The sequence below is a fragment of the Bos mutus genome, chromosome 15 (assembly GCF_027580195.1).
Source record: "Bos mutus isolate GX-2022 chromosome 15, NWIPB_WYAK_1.1, whole genome shotgun sequence".
Classification (NCBI taxonomy): domain Eukaryota; kingdom Metazoa; phylum Chordata; class Mammalia; order Artiodactyla; family Bovidae; genus Bos; species Bos mutus.
In genome coordinates this window covers 37181831-37203326 of record NC_091631.1, presented here as the reverse complement: position 1 = coordinate 37203326, position 21496 = coordinate 37181831, and the positions used below count along the sequence as shown (strand labels likewise).

Below are 21496 nucleotides of genomic sequence, written 5' to 3'. Positions count from 1 at the left end.
GGGAAAGAACAGGCCTCTAAAAATTACATTTTTTAAACTCTGATCGATTAAAAAAAAGTCTGATAGAGATGTTACTTATGGTAAAATTGACAACTTTTTCCCTTGCCCTTTGCCTTTTTAACTATCTACTATCTTTCCTAATGCCTTTTGGTTACTCTTAAGCTTATTTTCCTTCTGTACTCCCCTCCCTCACTCTCCTGTTTGTACTCCAAGGGCAGAATATGAAATGTGAGTTTAGTCACAACTGAACCTACACTGTAAAGCAGATGAGTTACTTTATGAGACTTTATTATGATGAAATTTTTGTTGACACGATTTTATGTATTTTTAAATTTAAAAAGGATTATTATTGTGACTATTAGAAGTTTTTAAATTATGTGTTTCATATTACATTTTATTTTTCCAGTTTTATTCACATGTAACTGGCATATAAATGTTAGCTTTAATATTTTATTATTTTTAAGTTACATGTTACTTTCACTGATTTGTGTGTTTCATTATTACTAAATTTTCACCTTCCAACTACTGAATTTTCTTGTATCATATTCATTTGGGCACAAAGTAGCTTTAGTGTTTTGAGCTGCCTTGTTGCCCTTCGCATCTGTTAGTTGGGTCTTATAAGACCATCATCTGCTCTCAATTTGAACTTCAAAGAGATTTTTTTTATCTTGAGAAAATGTGTGAAAAGAAATCATTTGTTGTGTGTATATCTTTTCCGCCCAATCTGCAGAAGCTGTTTTCCTTGGGTGCAGGAGACAGACAGCTGATCCAGACTCCCTTGCATGACAGTCTTCCTGTCACAGGAACTAGTGTGGCTCTCCTGTTCCAGCAGTTAGGTATGTCTTGTTCTCCATTTTTCAGTGTTTTTCTAAAAGCTTCTGAAAACAAGATTAAGTTTTAAGCCATCACCCGACATGAACCAGGACAATAAAAAAGTAAACCATTAAATAACATATATAAAATACATAATTATATGGGTTCTAATCCCAACTAGTACTCATTGTTTTTAACCTCGGCTCCTTTTGCTCTGTAGTCACTTAGGCTTTTAGAAGGAAAACATATTTTCTCTGTGCTGTAAAACACGAATAGGTAGTATGTTTTGTTTTTCCTTAGAAGATAAAACTAAAAGAATCCCTTCCTTTTCATTTCACCACCTGTAACAGGACTTCATCTCTAATTTTCTAGCAATGGCTTGGGTGAAGAATTAGAGGGAGGACATGAGAAAGTGCCCTCTGTTCATTGGACAGCTCATACTTCATTAAAGGAGTAATGTAACTTAGAGTATATTTCAGATCAGTGCTGCCAGAGATTGTCACTTACTTTATCTCTTCAGTCAGTTCAGTCACTCAGTCGTGTCTGACTCTTTGCGACCCCATGAACCGAAGCATGCCAGGCCTCCCTGTCCATCACTAACTCCCAGAATCCACCCAAACCCATGTCCATCGAGTCAATGATGCCATCCAAACATCTCATACTCTGTCCCCTCCTGCCAAAATCTTTCCCAGCATCAGGATCTTTTCCAGTGAGTCAGTTCTTCACATCAGGTGGCCAGAGTATTGGAGTTTCAGCTTCAACATCAGTCCTTCCAATGAACACCCAGGACTGATCTCCTTTAGGATGGACTGGTTGGATCTCCTTGCAGTCCAAGGGACTCTCAAGAGTCTTCTCCAGCACCACAGTTCAAAAGCATCAGTTCTTCGGCCCTCAGCTTTCTTTATAGTCCAACTCTCATATCCATACATGACCACAGGAAAAACCATAGCCTTGACTAGACGGACCTTTGTTGACAAACTAATGTCTCTGCTTTTTAACATGCTATCTAGGTTGGTCATAACTTTCCTTCCAAGGAGTAAGTGTCTTTTAATTATATGGCTGCAATCATCATCTGCAGTGATTTTGGAGCCCCGAAAAATAAAGTCAGCCACTGTTTCCACTGTTTCCCCATCTATTTCCCATGAAGTGATGGGACCAGATGCCAAGATCTTAGTTTTCTGAATGTTGAGCTTTAAGCCATCTTTTTCACTCTCCTCTTTCACCATCATCAAGAAGCTCTTTAGTTCCTCTTTGCTTTCTGCCATTAGGGTGGTGTCATCTGCATATCTAAGGTTATTGATATTTCTCCCGGCAATCTTGATTCCAGCTTGTTCTTCATCCAGGCTGGCATTTCTCATGATGTACTCTGCATAGAAGTTAAATAAGCAGGGTGACAATATACAGCCTTGATGTACTCCTTTTCCTATTTAGAACCAGTCTGTTGTTCCATGTCCAGTTATCTCTTACTTGTCTTATATGTGTACCTACATAAGAGTTTCTCACTCCCTTAGATTATGTTTTTCACATTTTTCCCCATCTGTGTCTTTTTATAGTTGAGTTGAAACCGTCCCTTTCCTGAAGGCCTATCTCTACTTCTCCATGGAATTTTTAATTCCTTACACAAAAATTCTACCTTTTTATTTCCTCCCATCTCATGTTGATTTTACTCCCTGCTCAACTCTGAAACACATCACTCCTTTTCCTTTAATGGCCCCATCCTTATTCTTCTTTGTGACTTCCATCAGTGAAATTTAGAGAGCCTCAGAAGAGTTAAATGGGCTTCCCTTGTAGCTCAGTTGGTAAGGAATCAGCCTGCAATGTTGGACACTTTGGTTCAATTCCTGGGTCAGGAAGATCCTCTGGAGAAGCAAATGGCAACCCACCCCAGTATTCTTGACTGTAAAATCCCATGGACAGAGAAGCCTTGCTGGCTACAGTCCATGAGGTCTCCAGAGTTGAGCATGACTCAGTGATCAAATCACCACACATAGAGTTTCTAGTAGCCTAATAAAGATGAATGATGGCATCAGTCCCAAAGTAGTAGTTCCCTATTATATCTGCCTCCCCATAGGAGTTTAAACTGTTAAAAATCATGTATTCCTTTTCTTCCTCCCTGAAAGTTTCTGCTCATTGAATCATCTCAACCAAGTTCAAATTAATTTAATTAAAGCTATTTTGTTTAATGTGTGAAATAGGCACTGACTCCTTGGTGGCACTTATTTCTGTAAAGAATATCTTATTGATTAAAACCTTCCTCCACAAAGTTTTGGATGTAATTTTAGGGGTTCATGAACTACCTACAGAGCCTGTGCATGGTCCCTAACTAATCACTAACTTAATTGATTTTAGCTAGAAAAGTTATGACCAACCTAGATAGCATATTGAAAAGCAGAGACATTACTTTGCCAACAAAGGTCCGTCTAGTCAAGGCTATAGTTTTTCCAGTGGTCGTGTATGGATGCGAGAGTTGGACCATGAAGAAAGCTGAGCGCTGAAGAATTGATGCTTTTGAACTGTGATATTGGAGAAGACTCTTGAGAGTCCCTTGGACTGCAAGGAGATCCAACCAGTCCACTCTGAAGGAGATCAGCCCTGGGATTTCTTTGGAAGGAATGACGCTAAAGCTGAAACTCCAATACTTCGGCCACCTCATGCAAAGAGTTGACTCACTGGAAAAGACTCTGATGCTGGGAGGGATTAGGGGCAGGAGGAGAAGGGGACGACAGAGGATGAGATGGCTGGATGGCATCACTGACTCGATGGATGTGAGTCTGAGTGAACTCCGGGAGTGGGTGATGGACAGGGAGGCCTGGCATGCTGTGATTCATGGGGTTGCAGAGTTGGACACAACTGAGTGACTGAACTGAACTGAACTGAAGCACTATTCACATGATCTTTTTCATTTAGGACGGCTTGTATGGCTGTACATGGGTCGGCAGTGGTGTGCCTCAAGGACAGGGGCTCTGGGTGCAGCAGACATGGGTATCACATAAGCCCTCTTGAAGGAGGTCGCCATTAACCCTACCATAGAGCTGCCAGAACTTACACTGGACTGGGAAATAGACTATTGCAGGGCACAACAGAACCTTGTGCACCAGGACCTAGGAGAAAGGAGCAGTGACCCCACAAGAGACTGTCCCGGACTTGCATGTGGGTGTCCATGAGTGGAGGCGTGGGTTGGTGGTGGCCTGCTGCAGGGTTGGGGGCACTGAGTGTAGCAGTACATATATGGGATCTTTGGAGGGAGGTCACCATTATCTTCATTACCTCCAGTTTGGCCCCAGGTAAACAGCAGGGTGGGAACACAGCTCCACCCATCAACAGATAATTGGATTAAAGATTTACTGAGCACAGCCCCGCCCATCAGAACAAGACCCATTTTCCCCTCAGTCAGTTTATCCCATCAGGAAGCTTCCATAAGCCTCTTAACCTTCTCCATCAGAGAGCAGACAACCAGAAAACCACAATCACAGAAAACTAACCAATCTAATCACATGGACCACTGCTGCTGCTGCTGCTAAATCGCTTCAGTCCGACTCTGTGCGACCCCAGAGACGGCAGCCCACCAGGCTCCGCCATCCCTGGGATTCTCCAGGCAAGAACACTGGAGTGGGTTGCCATTTCCTTCTCCAATGCATGAAAGTGAAAAGTGAAAGTGAAGTCGCTCAGACCCGATGGACTGCAGCCTACCAGGCTCCTCTGTCCATGGGATTTTCCAGGCAAGAGTACTGGAGTGGGGTGCCATTGCCTTCTCCGTCAATATGTCTAGCACACTGAATTAATGTTTTTTAAAAGCCATTAATTTTAGCACATCATCGTGAAAGTTCAACAAATGAAAAAAGAAAATCCTAAAGAGAAAAAAATAAAAAGAGAAAGGCTAAATATTTTACAATGGATCAAAAAAATCAAAATACCAACAGAAATCTATTAACATTAATTAATTACATTAATAAATTATAAAAGTAATAAAATTAACTCCTTAATTTTAAAAATAGGACATAATTCAACGTAACACTCATTCTTAAATTAAAAATGAGTTCCAGAATTGCTGATATTGTTTACTGGACATATTAGCAGAAGTAATTACCCAAGAGAAAGAAACTAACAATACAAAAATTGGAAGATAAAAGTATCACTATTTCCCAGTGATATAACTGTTATATCATTCACTGGAAAAGAGAATAGGATCAACTAAAAAACGACTATGAACAACAAGATAATAAAACTTTAATAAAAACTGATTCATATTTTGGGCCAGGATTTACCCTGCAGCTTGAAACACCTTAAAAAGCTGGAAAAAAATAATATGAAATAGTGGGCAACTGAAGGACAAAGATCCCTGAAAAGCAGGAAACAGCAGGTCATTCGGTAAAGAATCCATCTGCAATGCAGGAGACCCCAGTTCGATTCCTGGGTCAGGAAGAGCCGCTGGAGAAGGGATAGACTACCTACTCCAGTACTCTTGGGCTTCTCTTGTGGCTCAGCTGGCAAAGAATCTGCCTGTAATGTGGGAGACCTGGGTTCGATCCCTGGGTTGGGAAGATCCCCCAGAGGAGGGAAGGACTACCCGTTCCAGTATTCTGGCCTGGTGAATTCCATGGACTGTATAGTCCATGGAGTCACAAAGAGCTGGACATAACTGAGTGACTTTCACTTTGACTATTGGCACCACTTTCTGCCTTGAGAGAGTTTACAGGCCATGGTGCAGGGAGGCGGAACAGAGGTGGGGCTTAGAGGACTCCCTAGACAAGGAAATAGAGTGGAGACCTCTGGAGAGCAAGGCAGCTAGAGTTCTTAGGACAGAACCCAGAGAGCAGGGAGTTGCAGAGAGAAAGAATGGGATATCTGCAAGGGTTCCACAGTCTCGTCTAACCCAGTGAAACTATGAGCCATGCCATGTAGGGCCACCCAAGACAGATGGGTCATGGTGGAGAGTTCTGACAACATGTGGTCCACTGGAGAAGGGAATGGCAAGCAACTTCAGTATTCTTGCCTTGAGAATCCCATGAACAGTATGAAAAGGCAAAAAGATAGGACACTGAAAGATGAACTCCCCAGGTTGGTAGGTGCCCAATATGCTACTGGAGATCAGTGGAGAAACAACTGCAGGAAGAATGAATAGACGGAGCCAAGGCAAAAACAGCGCCCAGCTGTGGATGTGACTGGTGATGGAAGCAAGGTCCAATGCTATAAAGAGCAATATTGCATAGGAACCTGGAATGTTAGGTCCATGAATCAAGGCAAATTGGAAGTGGTCAAACAGGAGAAGGCAAGAGTGAACATTGACATTTTAGGAATCAGCAAACTAAAATGGACTGGAAAGGATGAATTTAACTCAGATGACCATTATATCTACTACTGTGGGCAAGAATCCCTTAGAAGAAATGGAGTAGCCCTCATAGTCAACAGAAGAGTCCGGAATGCAGTACTTGGATGCAATCTCAAAAATGACAGAATAATGTTCATTTCAAAGGCAAACCATTCAATATCATAGTAATCTAAGTCTATGCCCCGACCAGTAAAGGTGAAGTTAAATGTTTCTATGAAGACCTACAAGACCTTTTAGAACTAACACCCCCCAAAAATGTCCTTTTCATTATAGGGGACTGGAATGCAAAAGTAGGAAGTCAAGAAGCATGTGGAGTAACAGGCAAATTTGGCTTTGGAGTACAGAATGAAGCAGGGCAAAGGCTAATAGAGTTTTGCCAAGAGAATGCACTGGTCATAGCAAACACCCTCTTCCAACAACGCAAGAGAAGACTCTACACATGGACATCACCAGATGGTCAACACCGAAATCAGATTGATTATATTCTTTGCAGCCAAACATGGAGAAGCTCTACAGTCAGAAAAAACAAGACCAAGAGTTGACCATGGCTGAGATCATGAACTCCTTATTGCCAAATTCAGACATAAATTGAAGAAAGTAGGGAAAACCACTAGACCATTCAGGTATGACCTAAGTCAAATCCCTGACAATTATACAGTGGAAGTAATAGATTTAAGAGACTACATCTGATAGACAGAGTGCCTGATGAACTATGGACAGAGGTTTGTGTCATTGTACAGGAGACAGGGATCAAGACCATCTCCATGGAAAAGAAATGCAAGAAAGTGAAATGGCTGTTTGAGGATGCCTTACAAATAGCTGTAAAAGAAGAGGAGCAAAAACAAAGGAGAAAAGGAAAGATATACCCATTTGAATGCAGAGTTCCAAAGAATAGCAAGGAGAAATAAGAAAGCCTTCCTCAGCAATCAATGCAAAGAAATAGAGGAAAACAATAGAATGGGAAAGACTAGAGATCTCTTCAAGAAAATTAGAGGTACCAAGGGAGCATTTCATGCAAAGATGGGGTCAATAAAGGACAGAAATGGTATGGACCTAACAGAAGCAGAAGAGATTAAGAAGAGGTGGCAAGAATACACAGAAGAACTGTACAAAAAGATCTTCACGACCCAGATAATCACGATGGTGTGATCACTCACCTAGAGCCAGACATCCTGGAATGTGAAGTCCGGTGGGCCTTAGGAAGTATCACTACGAACAAAGCTAGTGGAGGTGATGGAATTCCAGTTGAGCTATTTCAAATCCTGAAAGATGATGCTGTGAAAGTGCTGCACTCAATATGCCAGCAAATTTGGAAAACTCAGCAGTGGCCACAGGACTGGAAAAGGTCAATTTTCATTCCAATCCCTAAGAAAGGCAATGCCAAAGAATGTTCAAACTACTGCACAATTGCACTCATCTCACACGCTAATAAAGTAATGCTCAAAATTCTCCAAGCCAGGATTCAACAGTATGTTTACCATGAACTTCCAGATATTCAAGCTGGATTGAGAAAAGGCAGAGGAACCAGAGATCAAATTGCCAACATCTGCTGGATCATCAAAAAGGCAAGAGAGTTCCAGAAAAACATCTACTTCTGCTTTATGGACTATGCCAAAGCCTTTGACAGTGTGGATCACAATAAACTGTGGAGAATTCTTCAAGAGATGAGAATACCAGACCACCTGACCTGCCTCTTGAGAAACCTATATGCAGGTCAGGAAGCAACAGTTAGAACTGGACATGGAACAACAGACTGGTTCCAAATAGGAAAAGGAGTACGTCAAGGCTGTATATTGTCACCGTGCTTGTGCTTATTTAACTTATATGCAGAGTACATCATGAGAAATGCTGGGCTGGATGAAGCACAAGCTGGAATCAAGATTGCCCAGGAAAAATATCAATAACCTCAGATATGCAGATGACACCCCCTTTATGGCAGAAAGTGAAGAACTAAAGAGCCTCTTGGTGAAAGTGAAAGAGGAGGGTGAAAAAGTTTGCTTAAAGCTCAACATTCAGAAAAAAAAGATCATGGTATCCGGTCCCATCACTTCATAGCAATATGATGGGGAAACAGTGGAAAGAGTGACAGACTTTGTTTTTTTGCGCTCCAAAATCACTGTAGATGGTGACTGCAGCCATGAAATTAAAATACACTTGCTCCTTCGAAAAAACGCTGTGACCAACCCAGATGGCATATTAAAAAGCAGAGACATTACTTTGGCAACAAAGGTCCGTCTAGTCAAAGCTATAGTTTTTCCAGTAGCTATGTATGGATGTGAGAGTTGGATTATAAAGAAAGCTGAGCGCTGAAGAATTGATAGTTTTGAACTGTGATATTGGAGAAGACTCTTGAAAGTCCCTTGGACTGCAAGGAGATCCAACCAGTCCATCCTAAAGGAAATCAGTCCTGAATATTCATTGGAAGGACTGATGCTGAAGCTGAAACTCCGGTTCTTTGGCCACCTAATGCGAAGAGCTGACTCATTGGAAAAGACCCTGATGCTGGGAAAGATTGAAGGCGGGAGGAGAAGGGGATGACAGAGGATGAAATGTTGGATGGCATCACTGACTCGATGGGCATGAGTTTGAACAAGCTCCTGGAGTTGGTGATGGACAGGTAAGCCTGGCGTGCTGCAGTCCATGGGGTCGCAAAGAGTCAGACACAACTGTGCGACGGAACTGAACTGAACTGAACTAACCTTGCCAAACACTACCTGTATTTTCCCAAGAGATTAAGTCTGATTCTGATCCTGGAAAACAGAAGGTAGGGAACACATTGCTTCCAGAGACTGCAGTTGTCAAAATCCAGGCTCTCAGAAACTGTTGGTCAATGTCACAAATTCTTTAACAAATAAATTATATGGAGGAGGAACCTCAAGATTTAAAGTGTTTTGAGGGTCTTCCCTGGCGGTCCAGTGGTTAAGACTGCATGCTTCCACTGCAGAGAATGCAGGTTCTATCCCTGGTCATGGAACCAAGATCCAGCATGCCACATGACATGGACAAAAAATAAGTAAGAGATTTGAAACAGATTCCATTTTTAACAGAGTGAGATTATACTGTAGTGTCTAGGGATGCACCTTTTGGTGAAAAAAAAATGTCTGTAGGAAAAACCAGGAAAACTTAATGGCAATGGAGAGGTTATCATGATTAGAGGCATATGCAAGGGGCTTCTAGGGCTGCTGGCAAAGTCCTCCCTTGACCTTGGTAGTGTTTGTAAGATAGTTCATTGAACTATACATTTAATTTGTATCCTTTTCTGTATTTGTGCTTTATGTTAGAAATATTTAGAAAACTTGTGCAACTATTTAACTCTTCATATGTGCACCTTTTTTTTTTTTTTTTTATAAAAGTTCAGTGCTTGAACAAAGTAAAGGATTTTATCCTCCAGTAACAAAAAGACAGTACAGGACTGATATGTTAATTCCCAGATGTCTTCAGGAAGACATGTTTTTCCCTTATTTATTAATAGGGCATGTTCACTTTCTTGACTGGGGAGCTTCAAGAACTGCCTTGTCTTATTATCCTGTGCATCCTCTATATCTGGCATAGTGCCTTGGACACAGAAGGCATCAGTATTTACTGAATAAATGACTGCACCGGCCATGAAGAAGACGGCAGTCATATCTCCTAGGAGAGTTCTGTATATGGATGAAGTGCACAGAACAGATGGTGATCAGCCATTTGACTATCAGCTTTCTAGTATTTTGAGCTTAATTATCTTTTGCTTACATATTAAAATTTTACTTTTTCAGCATTTTTCTTTCAGCTTATTCTTCATAAGGAAAAGATAAGAAAGGAAAGGAGAAAGAAGGATGCCTCTCAAACAGCACTGTATGCAGTTGTAGTTGCCAAAGCATGTGGTACTGATAGTTCTGTCTGAAATCAGGTTTTTATCACCGGTCATTTTGGTTAGACTGTCGTTGAAGGCCAACATTAGACCATTATCACAGTTCACTACCTGTGTTGGGGATGCGGTAGTGGTGGTAGATTTTACAAAGCACAGACAGGAAGCAGATAAAATTCTAAGATACTTTTGTAGCCTTGACTAGTTTTCCTGTGAAAGTCCTAAATGTAATGATAGCATTTCCTTGGTTCTTCTTTCCAAGGGTTGTTATGATAATGAGTTTGTTTTTCACAGTTTCAGAGCTATGTTTGCCTGAAGTTGTTATGTGGACTTATGCCATTACCCACTTCATTCCTTAAAATTTTCTGTTAACCAGCTTCATCTCCAACTTAACATCTGTTTTATTTATTTGTATCTTTTTGTAGTCTATGTGAATTGCTTTTTATTTACCTAAGATTTGTGTTTTGTGTAGAAAATTGTAATTTTTCATGTTAATTAAGATTGTATTCACAGGAACTGGTTTTTATAGTCCCTCTGATTTTTTTAATCCATAGCTCAGGTATCCCTCCTTGACCCAGATAATTTTGTGAAATTCTCTTGACATCTTTTGAGATATATGTTCACCTATAATTTGGTTTCTAACTATAAACACACTCATTATAGAATAATTGTTCCCAATTTTATAGTATACTATTTATTAGACCTTCTTAAAGTCACAGGCTAAAGCTAGTTTGGGCCTTAAGTTACTGTCACTCTGTTTCCATTGTTAACAGCATTCGTCATGTAACATCTGTGTTTATTGAGATATTCTTGAGCTATAACTTGTATAAGTTTGAGGTTTACAGTGTGATGCTGTGATGCTTATATGTATTGCAAAATGATTACTGTAATAAGATTAGTTACCACCTTCATCCCCTCACATAACTATCATTTGTGTGCTGATAACATTTAATATCTACTCTTTACACAGTTTTTAAATCTGTAATACAATATTGCTAATTATAGTACCATGCTATACATTACATGCTCAGAATTTATTCATCTTATACTTGGAATTTGTATTTTTTGACTAGTATCTTCCCACTTCCCCAACGCTTTGCGTACATGTGTGCTCAGTTACTCAGTTGTGTCTGACTCTTTGCTACCTTTATGGACCGTATTCTGCTAGGCTCCTCTGTCCATGGGATTTTCCTTGCAAGAATACTGAAGTGAGTTGCCATTTCTTACTCCAGGGTATCTTCCCAAACCAGGGATTAAACCCACATCTCCTGCATCTGCTTGCTTTAGCAGGCGGACTCTTTACCACTGAGGCACCTGGGAAAGCCCTCCCATACCACCTAGCCCCTGGCAGCCACCATTCTGTCTGTTTCTGATTTCAGCTTTTTCAGAGTCTATAAAAATGAGAATATAAAGTATTAGTCTTTCGGTGACATTTCATTTAGCATAGTGCCTTCGGGATCTATCCATGATGTCATGAAAGACAGTGTTTCCTTCCTTTCTCCAATGTATTATATGTGTATTCTTTTCCATTCATCTGTTGATGGACACTTAGGTTGTTTCCATGTCATGGCTATTGTAAATAATACTGCAGTGAACACATGAGTAGCTCTTAGAGATAGTGAGTTTATTTCCTTTGAATATGTACCCAGAAGTGGAATCACTGTATCAAATGGTAGTTCTATTTTTTTTTGAGAGCCTTCATATGGTTTTCCATAGTAGTTGGACCAATTTACATTCCTGCCAACAGTGTATAAGAGAGATCTCTTTTGTCTTTTGATAGTAGTCATTCTAACTGTTGTGAGATGATTGGCATTTCCTTGGTGATTAATGAAGTTGAGCATCTTTTCATGTGCATGTCAGCATTTATATGTCTTCTTTGGAAAAATGTCTGTTTTTTTTAAGTCCTTTACCCATTTTGTAGTCTTTCTTTTTTCCTTTTTGCTATTGAGTTATATGAAAGTGGAAGTGAAGTCTCTCAGTCGTGTCCGACTCTTTGCGACCCCATGGACTGTAGCCCACCAAGCTCATCCATCCATGGGATTCTCCAGGCAAGAATACTGGAGTGGATTGCCATTTCTTTCTCCAAGGGATCTTGCCAACCCAGGGATCGAACCCAGGTCTCCCGCATTGCAGGCAGACGCTTTAACCTCTGAGCTACCAGGGAATGTTGCAGAGTTATATGAGTTCCTGTTATATTTTAGATATTAATATCTTAGCAAATAGATGATTTGCATGTAATTTCTCCAGTTTATAGATTGCCTCTTCATTTTGCTGATTGTTTCTCCTGCTGTTCAGAAACTTTTTAGTTGGGTATAATCCCAGTTGTTTATTTTTGTATTTGCTGCTTGAGTTTTGGGTGTCACATCTAAAAAATCATTGCCAAGACCAGCATCAGGGAGCTTTTCCTCTGTTTCCTTTAGTAGTTTTATAGTTTGTTTCTTTTATTTATATATTAATCTGTTTCATATTATTTTTTGTGAGTGGTGTGAGATAGGGGTCAATTTTATTATTTTGCACATGAATATTCAGTTTTAGTTAAAGAGACTATTCCTTTCCCCACTGAATATTTTTGGGTTTTTGTCACGTGTTAGTTCACTGTATATGTGTGAGTTTCTTTTTACACTCTGAATTCTATTTCATTGATCTATGTGTCTGTTTTTATGCCGATACTATACTTTAAAAAAAATATTATTGTAGCCTTAGAATACGGAGAAGGCAATGGCACCCCACTCCAGTACTCTTGCCTGGAAAATCCCATGGATGGAGGAGCCTGGTAGGCTGTAGTCCATGGGGTCGCTAAGAGTCAGACACAACTGAGCGACTTCCTTTTCACTTTTCACTCTCATGCATTGGAGAAGGAAATGGCAACCCCCTCCAGTGTTCTTGCCTGGAGAATCCCAGGGGCGGGGGAGTCTGGTGGGCTTCCGTCTATGGGGTCGCACAGAGTCGGACATGACTGAAGCGACTTAGCAGCAGCAGCAGCAGCCTTAGAATATAGTTTAAAATCAGGAATTGTGAAACCTCCAACTGTGTCCTTTCTCAGAATTCCTTTGGCTATTTAGGAACTTTTATGGTTCATAAGAATTTTAGGATTGATTTTTTTCTATGCCTATTCAAATATAATTATCAGTTCAGTCACTCAGTAGTGTCCGACTTTTTGTGACCCCATGGACCACAGCATGCCAGGCCTCCCTGTTCATCACTAACTCCTGGAGCGTATCCAAACTCATGTCCATTGAGTTGGTGATGCCGTCCAACCATCTCGTTCTCCATCGTCCCCTTCTTCTCCTGCCTTCAATCTTTTCTAGTATCAGGATCTTTTCAATAATTTTGATTAAATTGAATTTATAGGTGGTTTGATGTAGTATGGATATTTTAAGTGTTAATTCTTCTGAATTATGAATATGGGATATATTTCCATTCATTTATATCTTCCTCAGTTTCTTTCATCAAACTCTCATCATTTTCAACATACAGATCTTTGCGTCCTTGGTTAAATTTATTCCTAAGTATTTTATTCATTTTGTTGCTACTATAAATGAGATTATTTTATTTCTTTTTCAAATAGTTTGTTGTTAGTGTGTAGAAATGCATCTGATTTTTCTATGTTGATTTTGTATCCTACAACTTTGCTGAATTTATTTATTAGTTCTAACAGTTCTCTGATGGAGTCTTTAGGATTTTCTGTATATATTTAAGATCATATAATCTGCAAACAAACTATTACTTCTTCCATTCTGATTTGATGCTTTCTGTTTCATTTTCTTTCCTAATTGCCCTGGGTAGGATTTCCAGTACTGTGTTGAAAAGGAATGGGCACCCTTGTCTTACTCCTGATCTTAGCAGGAAAGCTTTCAATGCTTTCACTGTTAAATAAGATGTTAGCTGTGGACTTCTCATATCAGCATTTTTTATGTTGGGGTATGTTTTTTTCCATACTTAATTTTTTGAGAGTTTTTATCATGAAAGAATTTTGAATCAGATGTTTTTCTGCATGTATTGAGATAATCATAGGATTTTTTAATATTTAATTCTATTAATGTATTTCACATTGGTTAATTTGTATATGTTGAAATATCCTTGCATCCTGCAATTATATTCCACTTGATCATTGTGTATAGTCCTTTTAATATGGTATTAAATTCATTTTCCTGCTATTCTGTTGAGAATTTTCATATATTATGTTAATCAGTAAGATTGGCCTACAGTTTTCTTTCCTATTGAGTCCTTACCTGGCTTTGTTATTCTGGTAATTCTGGCCTTAGGGATTGTTCCTTCCTTTTCAGTTTTTTGAAGGAGTTTGAGAAGAATTGATATTCATTCTTCTTTAAATGTTTGGTGGAATTCACCAGTGAAACCATCTGGTCCAGGACTTTTCTCTGTTGGAAGGTTTTGGTTATAGTTTGAATCTCCTTACTCATTATTGGTCTGATCAAAATTTCTATTTCCTCATGATCTCATCCTAGTGTAAACTTTTTTATATGCATACTTCTTTTTGCTTACCCATATGTAGCCAGTTTTTCATGGACTATTATTGAGTCAATATTTCTGTGTATTATCTCTAATACTAAGTAGAGATTTTTTTAAAAAATTATTAAAATTGCTAGTGTTTTTTCTTCAGTTTATCTTCAGTCAGTTCAGTTCAGTTCAGTGGCTCAGTCGTGTCCAACTCTTTGCGACCCCATGAATTGCAGCATGCCAGGCCTCCCTGTCCATCACCAACTCCTGGAGTTCACTCAGACTCATGTCCATCGAGTTGGTGATGCCATCCATCCATCTCATCCTCTGTTGTTCCCTTTTCCTCCTGCCCCCAATCCCTCCCAGCATCAGAGTCTTTTCCAATGAGTCAACTCTTTGCATGAGGTGGCCAAAGTACTGGAGCTTCAGCTTTAGCATCATTCCCTCCAAAGAACACCCAGGGCTGATCTCCTTCAGAATGGACTGGTTGGATCTCCTTGCAGTTTATCTTACAAACATTATTTTTCCTTTTTATATAAACATCCTTAAAATGTTGATTGTAACCATACCTGCTATTCAGAAAGTTATTTCTGTTCTTAAATGTTTTAATGGAAAACTTCTGGCATTCTCTCTTTTGTCTTCCTCTGGAAAAGCTTCTGGTTGTAATGCTATATAATTATTCTTAAAATTATATTAACTTTTATAAGCATATCAAAACTAATTTATGTTCCTGAAAAGAAAGAAGAAATATTATTAGAGGAAAGAATGAAGGCTAAAGTTGTGGAAGATTCTTCTCTTTAAAGGTAACACCTTTAAGAATATGTTGACTGGTAAATTTATGAACCACATGATTAATGCATCAGTTGTAGAATGATTTTTGTCCTTTTTCCTTAAATGATCAAAATCTAGAGTCTTGGATCACAGTACTGTTTTCGTTTAGTTTTCGTAGATCATTCATGTAACATTAGTACTTGATTTAGTCTTTTTCTCAATTACAATTGAAAAGATGAAGTAGCCATTTTCATTTTTATTATATGTAATTTAACATGTAGTTGGAGAATTTGTGGGCACAAAAGTTTAGATCATTACTGTAATGGAATATTGTGCTCTAGGTAGAAAAGGAAGAAATAGGAAATTTAGTGTTTTACTGTAACTATATGTATTATTAATCATTTTGAGATAGTTGGATTGTCAGCTTTTTGTCTTGAGGTTTTGAAACAAATTAAATCTTCTCACTAGTCTGTCTGCAGCACTTTTCTGAAGATACTTAAACAAAATTTCTATAATGCCTATCTACAGGAGTATAATTTTTTTGTCAAATACTTAGAGAACCATTACCATATGTAAAGTCCTATGCTAGTCACTAGGGATGTAAAGATAAAACAGTCTCATCCTCTTCTCCCAGATAATACTTTTATATGTTTTAAAAATTATGGTACACTGTAATTAATGCAATAATAGAGATACTAAGAGTTAACTTTTACTAGCTAGAAAAGTGGAAGGACATTCCAGGCAGAGAGAAAGACGTAAGCAATGATATAGAGCCATGATAGGCATTCATGAAATAATAAGATATTTGATGAAGCTTGAGCATTCAGAAGTGGTCACAATGTTATCAGGAAACTGATTGCTTTCTTTTAAAAATTAAACATTTAATATTTATGCTAGGTTTATAAAGGAAACTCTTCAAAGTACCAAATACTAACAGTCGTGACCAATGGGTTGTTGATTAATGTACTCTGCTTGCTAGAATCATACATAAATAAAGTATTTAATATCTGCTTGCTACATGATATCATTTGAGGACAGTTCAGAAGAATCCTGATTCAAAGGATTTTCCATTTTCATTTTATTGGGTTTAAATACTAACACTAAATGGTTAAATGCTACCACTAAATGGGCTTCCCTGATGGCTCAGCAGTAAAGACTCTGCCTGCAGGTGCAGGAGACTGAGTTCAACCCCTCAGTCGGGAAGATCCCCTGGAGAAGGAAATGGTACCCTTTCCAGTATTCCTGCCTGGGAAATCCCATGGACAGAGGAGCCTGGTAGGCTACAGTCCACAGGGTCACAAAGAGTCAGGAACAAATGAAGAGACTTGGCATGCATGCAAAGTGTATTTAATTCATGTCACATTCAAGGGAATAAAAATGTTCATAACCACTAAAGTACACCCATGTATAGTTGCCCAATTGAGTTACATTTCTTTACATTTTTTTACTTAGAAGATTTCCATTTATAACATATTTGGAAATAATATACTGAATTTGTAACAAATATGAAACATTGCCTCTCAACGGTAGTTACAGAACTTAACTGTATAAAGTATTAGATAATCTGAGAGGGTAGGGATTTTATTTTTCTTCGTTATTGTATTCCTAGTATCTGGAGCATAGTGGTGGTGGTTATTGTTCAGTTGCTCAGTCATGTCCAACTCTGTGTCCCCATGAACATGCCAGGCTTCCCTGTTCATCACCAACTCCTGGAGCTTGTTCAAACTCTTGTCCGTTGAAGTGGTAATGCCATCCAGCCATCTCATCCTCTGCTGTCAACTTCTCCTCCTGCCTTCAATCTTTCCCAGCATCAGAGTCTTCCAGTGAGTCCCTTCTTCACATCAGGTGACCAAAGTATTGGAGCTTCAGCTTCAACATCAGCTCTTGGAGTGAATATTCAGAGTTGCTTTCCTTTAGGATTAACGGTTTGATCTCCTTCCAGTCCAAGGGACTCTAAAGAGTCTTCTCCAGCACCACAGTTCCAAAGCATCAGTTCTTCAGTGCTCAGCCTTCTTTATGGTCCAACTCTCACATCCATACATGACTACTGGAAAAACCATAGCTTTGACTAGATGGACCTTTGTTGGCAAAGTGATATCTCTGCTTTTTAATATGCTGTCTAGGTTTGTCATAGTTTTTATTCCACGGAGCAAGCGTGTTTTAATTTCATGGTTGCAGTTACCATCTGTAGTGATTTTGGAGCCCAAGAACATGAAGTCTGTCACTGATTCCATTGCTTCCCCATCTATATGCCATGAAGTGATGGGACCAGATGCAATGATCTTAATTCTTTGAATGTTGAATTTTAAGCCAGCTTTTTCACTCTCTTTCACTTTCATCAAGAAGTTCTTTAATTCCTCTTTGCTTTTTGCCATTTGGGTAGTGTTATCTGCGTTTTTGAGGTTGATATTTCTCCTGGGAATTATGATTCCAGCTTGTGCTTCATCCAGCCCAGCATTTTGCATGATGTACCCTGCATATAAGTTAAATAAGCAGAATGACAATATACAGCCTTGATGTACTCCTTTCCCGATTTGGAACAAGTCCATTGTTCCACGTCCAGTTCTACCTGTTGCTTCTTGACCTGCATACAGGTTTCTCAGGAGGCAGGTATGGTGGTCTGGAATTCCTACCTTTTTAAGAATTTTCCACAGTTTGTTGTGATCCATATGGTCACAACACTGTAGTCAATAAAGCAAAAGTAAATGTTTTCCTGGAATTCCTGGATGTTTTTCTGGAATGCTTTTTCTGTGATTCCACAGATGTTGGCCATTTGATCTCCGATTCCTCTCCCTTTACTAAATCCAGCTTGTACATCTGGAAGTTCTTGGTTCACATACTGGTGAAGCCTATCTTGAAGGATTTTGAGCATTACCAGGATTACTCACGTGAATTGAGTGAAGTTGTGTGGTAGTTTGAATATTCTTTGATCTGTAGTATTTCCCATTCTTTGTTATCCTCTATTTCTTTTCATTGTTCACTTAAGAAGGCTTTTTTATCTGTCCTTGCTATTCTTTCAAACTCTACATTCAAGTTTTTCCTTTTCTCCTTTGCTTTTCTCTTCTCTTCTTTTTCTCAGCTTTTTGTAAGGCCTCCTCAGACAACCATTTTGCCTTGTTGCATTTCTTTTTCTTGTAGGCTTTCAACAAATAGTGATCAAATGAATGGGAAATATCCTTTTTCATGACTTTTGTTAAGCCATGACCATTATAACATTTTCTCCATTGTGGATTGACAGAATTATAGTAAATTCTTTAAGGCTTTTGGAAATATAACCTGCCAAGAAAACCAGGACCTTCAATTCCTCAAATTGCCCATTTGAAAGCTGAGACATAGTGTTCTATTTGTATAACGTATCTTTATTATTCAGAGAAGGGGAGGTTTCTGGAGAGAAGTTTGTGGTGGTGTTTTTTCAAAGCAAGAAACAAATACCTTCATTAATGTTTGATATTATGAATTTTAGATCTTTAACCCCCAAAGAAAAGTTAAGATCAGGAAGTAATTTTTCAGAATGTTTTACTATTTGGACAGTCAACAGGATGTGTATGTATCATTGTAGTCAAATCAGTAGAAATTATCACTGGAATGTTTGCTTTTCATACTGTTTTTCTCTCCTGTTATTGTGTAGCTTTGGATAGACATTGGCTACTGAAGACTAGGAAACATTCAAGGTTATTTAGAAAACTGATTATGACTAGCAGTTCAAGGATAATGAAGCCAGCAACAAGTGTTGCTAGTTAGGAATAAAAACATCAATGTAATTTAATTTCTTAAAATGTTTGAGATTGTTAATTATCTAAAACTTAAAGCATGTGATGTTTAAAAATGCAAAATTTAAGCTGTCCAGTAGTTAGTCACAGGTAAATTTTATTTTATATTATGGATGAGGTGGTTGGATGGCATTACCAACTTGATGGACATGAGTTTGAGCAAGCTCCAGGAGTTGGTGATGGACAGGGAAGCCTGGCATTCTGCAGTCCATGGGGTCACAAAGAGTCGGACACAACTGAGCAACTGAACTGAAATAATTTTCTGGATAATGAGAAACTTACCCTTTAAGCATTAGACTGTTACCCCTAACTCATTTCTAATACATGAGATGTTATCCTTTAGTAGTAAATATAGTGTAATATTTCACTCCTTGCTGTCACAAATTGATTCTACTAATGTAAGCTTTCTAAGGAGAGCTGTATGCCTTCCTTCTTCACTTTTTATCTAATACTACATGATGCTTGCCATGACTTGTATTTTCTAATGGATTATCAAAATGGGTTTATTTCTTTGTGGGTATTACAGTGGGTTCAGAGGGGAGTAGAGAGGGAAAAGTTCTTCTCCAGAGTCTTCAGGGGAAAAGTTTGGATTCCTTCCTAATGGTATACAGACTCTTCATGAACCTGGCCTCGGCAAATCTCCTCGTAGGTCTTCTGAATGCCTTTCCCTCCCTCAGTCCTTTGTTTCTTTGCATGTGGTCGTCTGTCAACTTTGAAAGTCTTACTGATCTCCCTTCCCTAACTCTAACTGCTGCTTATCCTTAAAACTGCAACTCGAGTGTCAATTCCTTTAGGTGGGCCCAGTGTAACCATAAAGGTCCTTAAAAGATGGAAGAGGGAGATATAGTGTGAGAGTGGTGCACTCTGATTCACACAAGAGGGAAAGACTCAACCAACCTTACCAGCTTCGATGATGGAAGGGGGCCATGAGCTCAAGAATGCAGGCAATTGCTAGAAGCTGGGAAACCCAGGAGTAGGGCTTCTGAGTTTTAAGCCATTAAGTTTGTGGAAATTTGCTACAATAGCCATTGGAAATTACTACACTACAGACTTTTTTAAATATAAATTTTAATTTTTAAATACCTGGACTCACAAGAAGTTGCTAAAATGGTACAGCAAATTCTCAAGTTCTGAATTCTCCAAACTTACTTCCATCTCACATCCTCAGAAAATAGTATTAGACCAATCATGATCAAAAGAGGCAAAATATATTAAAACTGAAGACATACAGAAGCAAATAAACTCCACTGTCTTTTTTTAAACTTTTATCAAAATGTACTTGCTTTACAATATTGTATTAGTTTCTACTGTACAGCAAAGTGAATCACCTATATGTATTCATACATTCTCTCTTTTTTGGATTTATATCCCATTTAGGTCAGCACAGAGCACTGAGTAGAGTTCCCTGTGCTACACAGTGGATTCTCCTCAGTTATCTTAGTAGTATGTATATGTCAGTCCCAATCTCCCAGTTCATCCCAAACCCCCTTTTCCCCAATGGTGTCCATACCTTTGTTCTGTGCATCTGTGTGTCTGTTTCTGCTTTGCAAATAGGTTCATTTGTACCATTTTCCTGGATTCCACATATATATGGGGTTGTAAAGCAGAGACATTGGGAGAAGGCAATGGCACCCCACTCCAGTACTCTTGCCTGGAAAATCCTGTGGGCGGAGGAGCCTGGTAGGCTGCAGTCCATGGGGGCGCGAAGAGTCAGACACGACTGAGTGACTTCACTTTCACTTTTCACTTTCATGCATTGGAGAAGGAAATGGCAACCCACTCCACCAGGTGGGGGAGCCTGGTGGGCTGCCGTCTATGGGGTTGCACAGAGTTGGACACGACTGAAGCAACTTAGCAGCAAAGCAGAGACATTACTTTGCCAACAAAGGTCTGTCTAGTCAAGGCTATGGTTTTTCCAGTGGTCATGTATGGATGTGAGAGTTGGACTGTGAAGAAAGCTGAGTGCCAAAGAACTGATGCTTTTGAACTGTGGTGTTGGAGAAGACTCTTGAGAGTCCCTTGAACTGCAAGGAGATCCAACCAGTCCATTCTGAAGGACATCAACCCTGGGATTTCTTTGGAAGGAATGATGCTAAAACTGAAACTCCAGTACTTTGGCCACCTCATGCGAAGAGTTGACTCATTGGAAAAGACTCTGTCTGTCAGATGCAGACTCTGTCAGCATCTCTGATGCTGGGAGGGATTGGGGGCAGGAGGAGAAGGGGACTACAGAGGATGAGATGGCTGGATGGCATCACTGACTCCATGGACGTGAATCTGAGTGAACTCTGGGAGTTGGTGATGGACAGGGAGGCCTGGTGTGCTGCGATTCATGGGGTCACAGAGTCAGACACAACTGAGCAACTGAACTGAACTGAATTGAACTGAAGGTTTGGGAAATGAAGGTTTGGAGGACAGGTTGCTTGTTAATTTCCTGTAGTCTGTCTTCTCACTCAGCCATTAGCTCTAGTAAGACAGGAACTGTGACCATTTTATGGGCTAATGCAT

The 21496-nt window shown here is 39.3% G+C and overlaps 1 protein-coding gene across 1 annotated transcript in view; it reads left to right on the top strand.

The window, feature by feature from the left end:
• The window catches only part of SBF2 (SET binding factor 2), a 498680-nt gene that overhangs the window by 238427 nt on the left and 238757 nt on the right, over positions 1–21496 (top strand). Inside the window, exon 6 of the mRNA XM_070383912.1 lies at positions 731–836. Within this exon, the coding sequence (XP_070240013.1) occupies positions 731–836 (106 nt within the window). The remainder of the gene's footprint in view (positions 1–730; positions 837–21496) is intronic.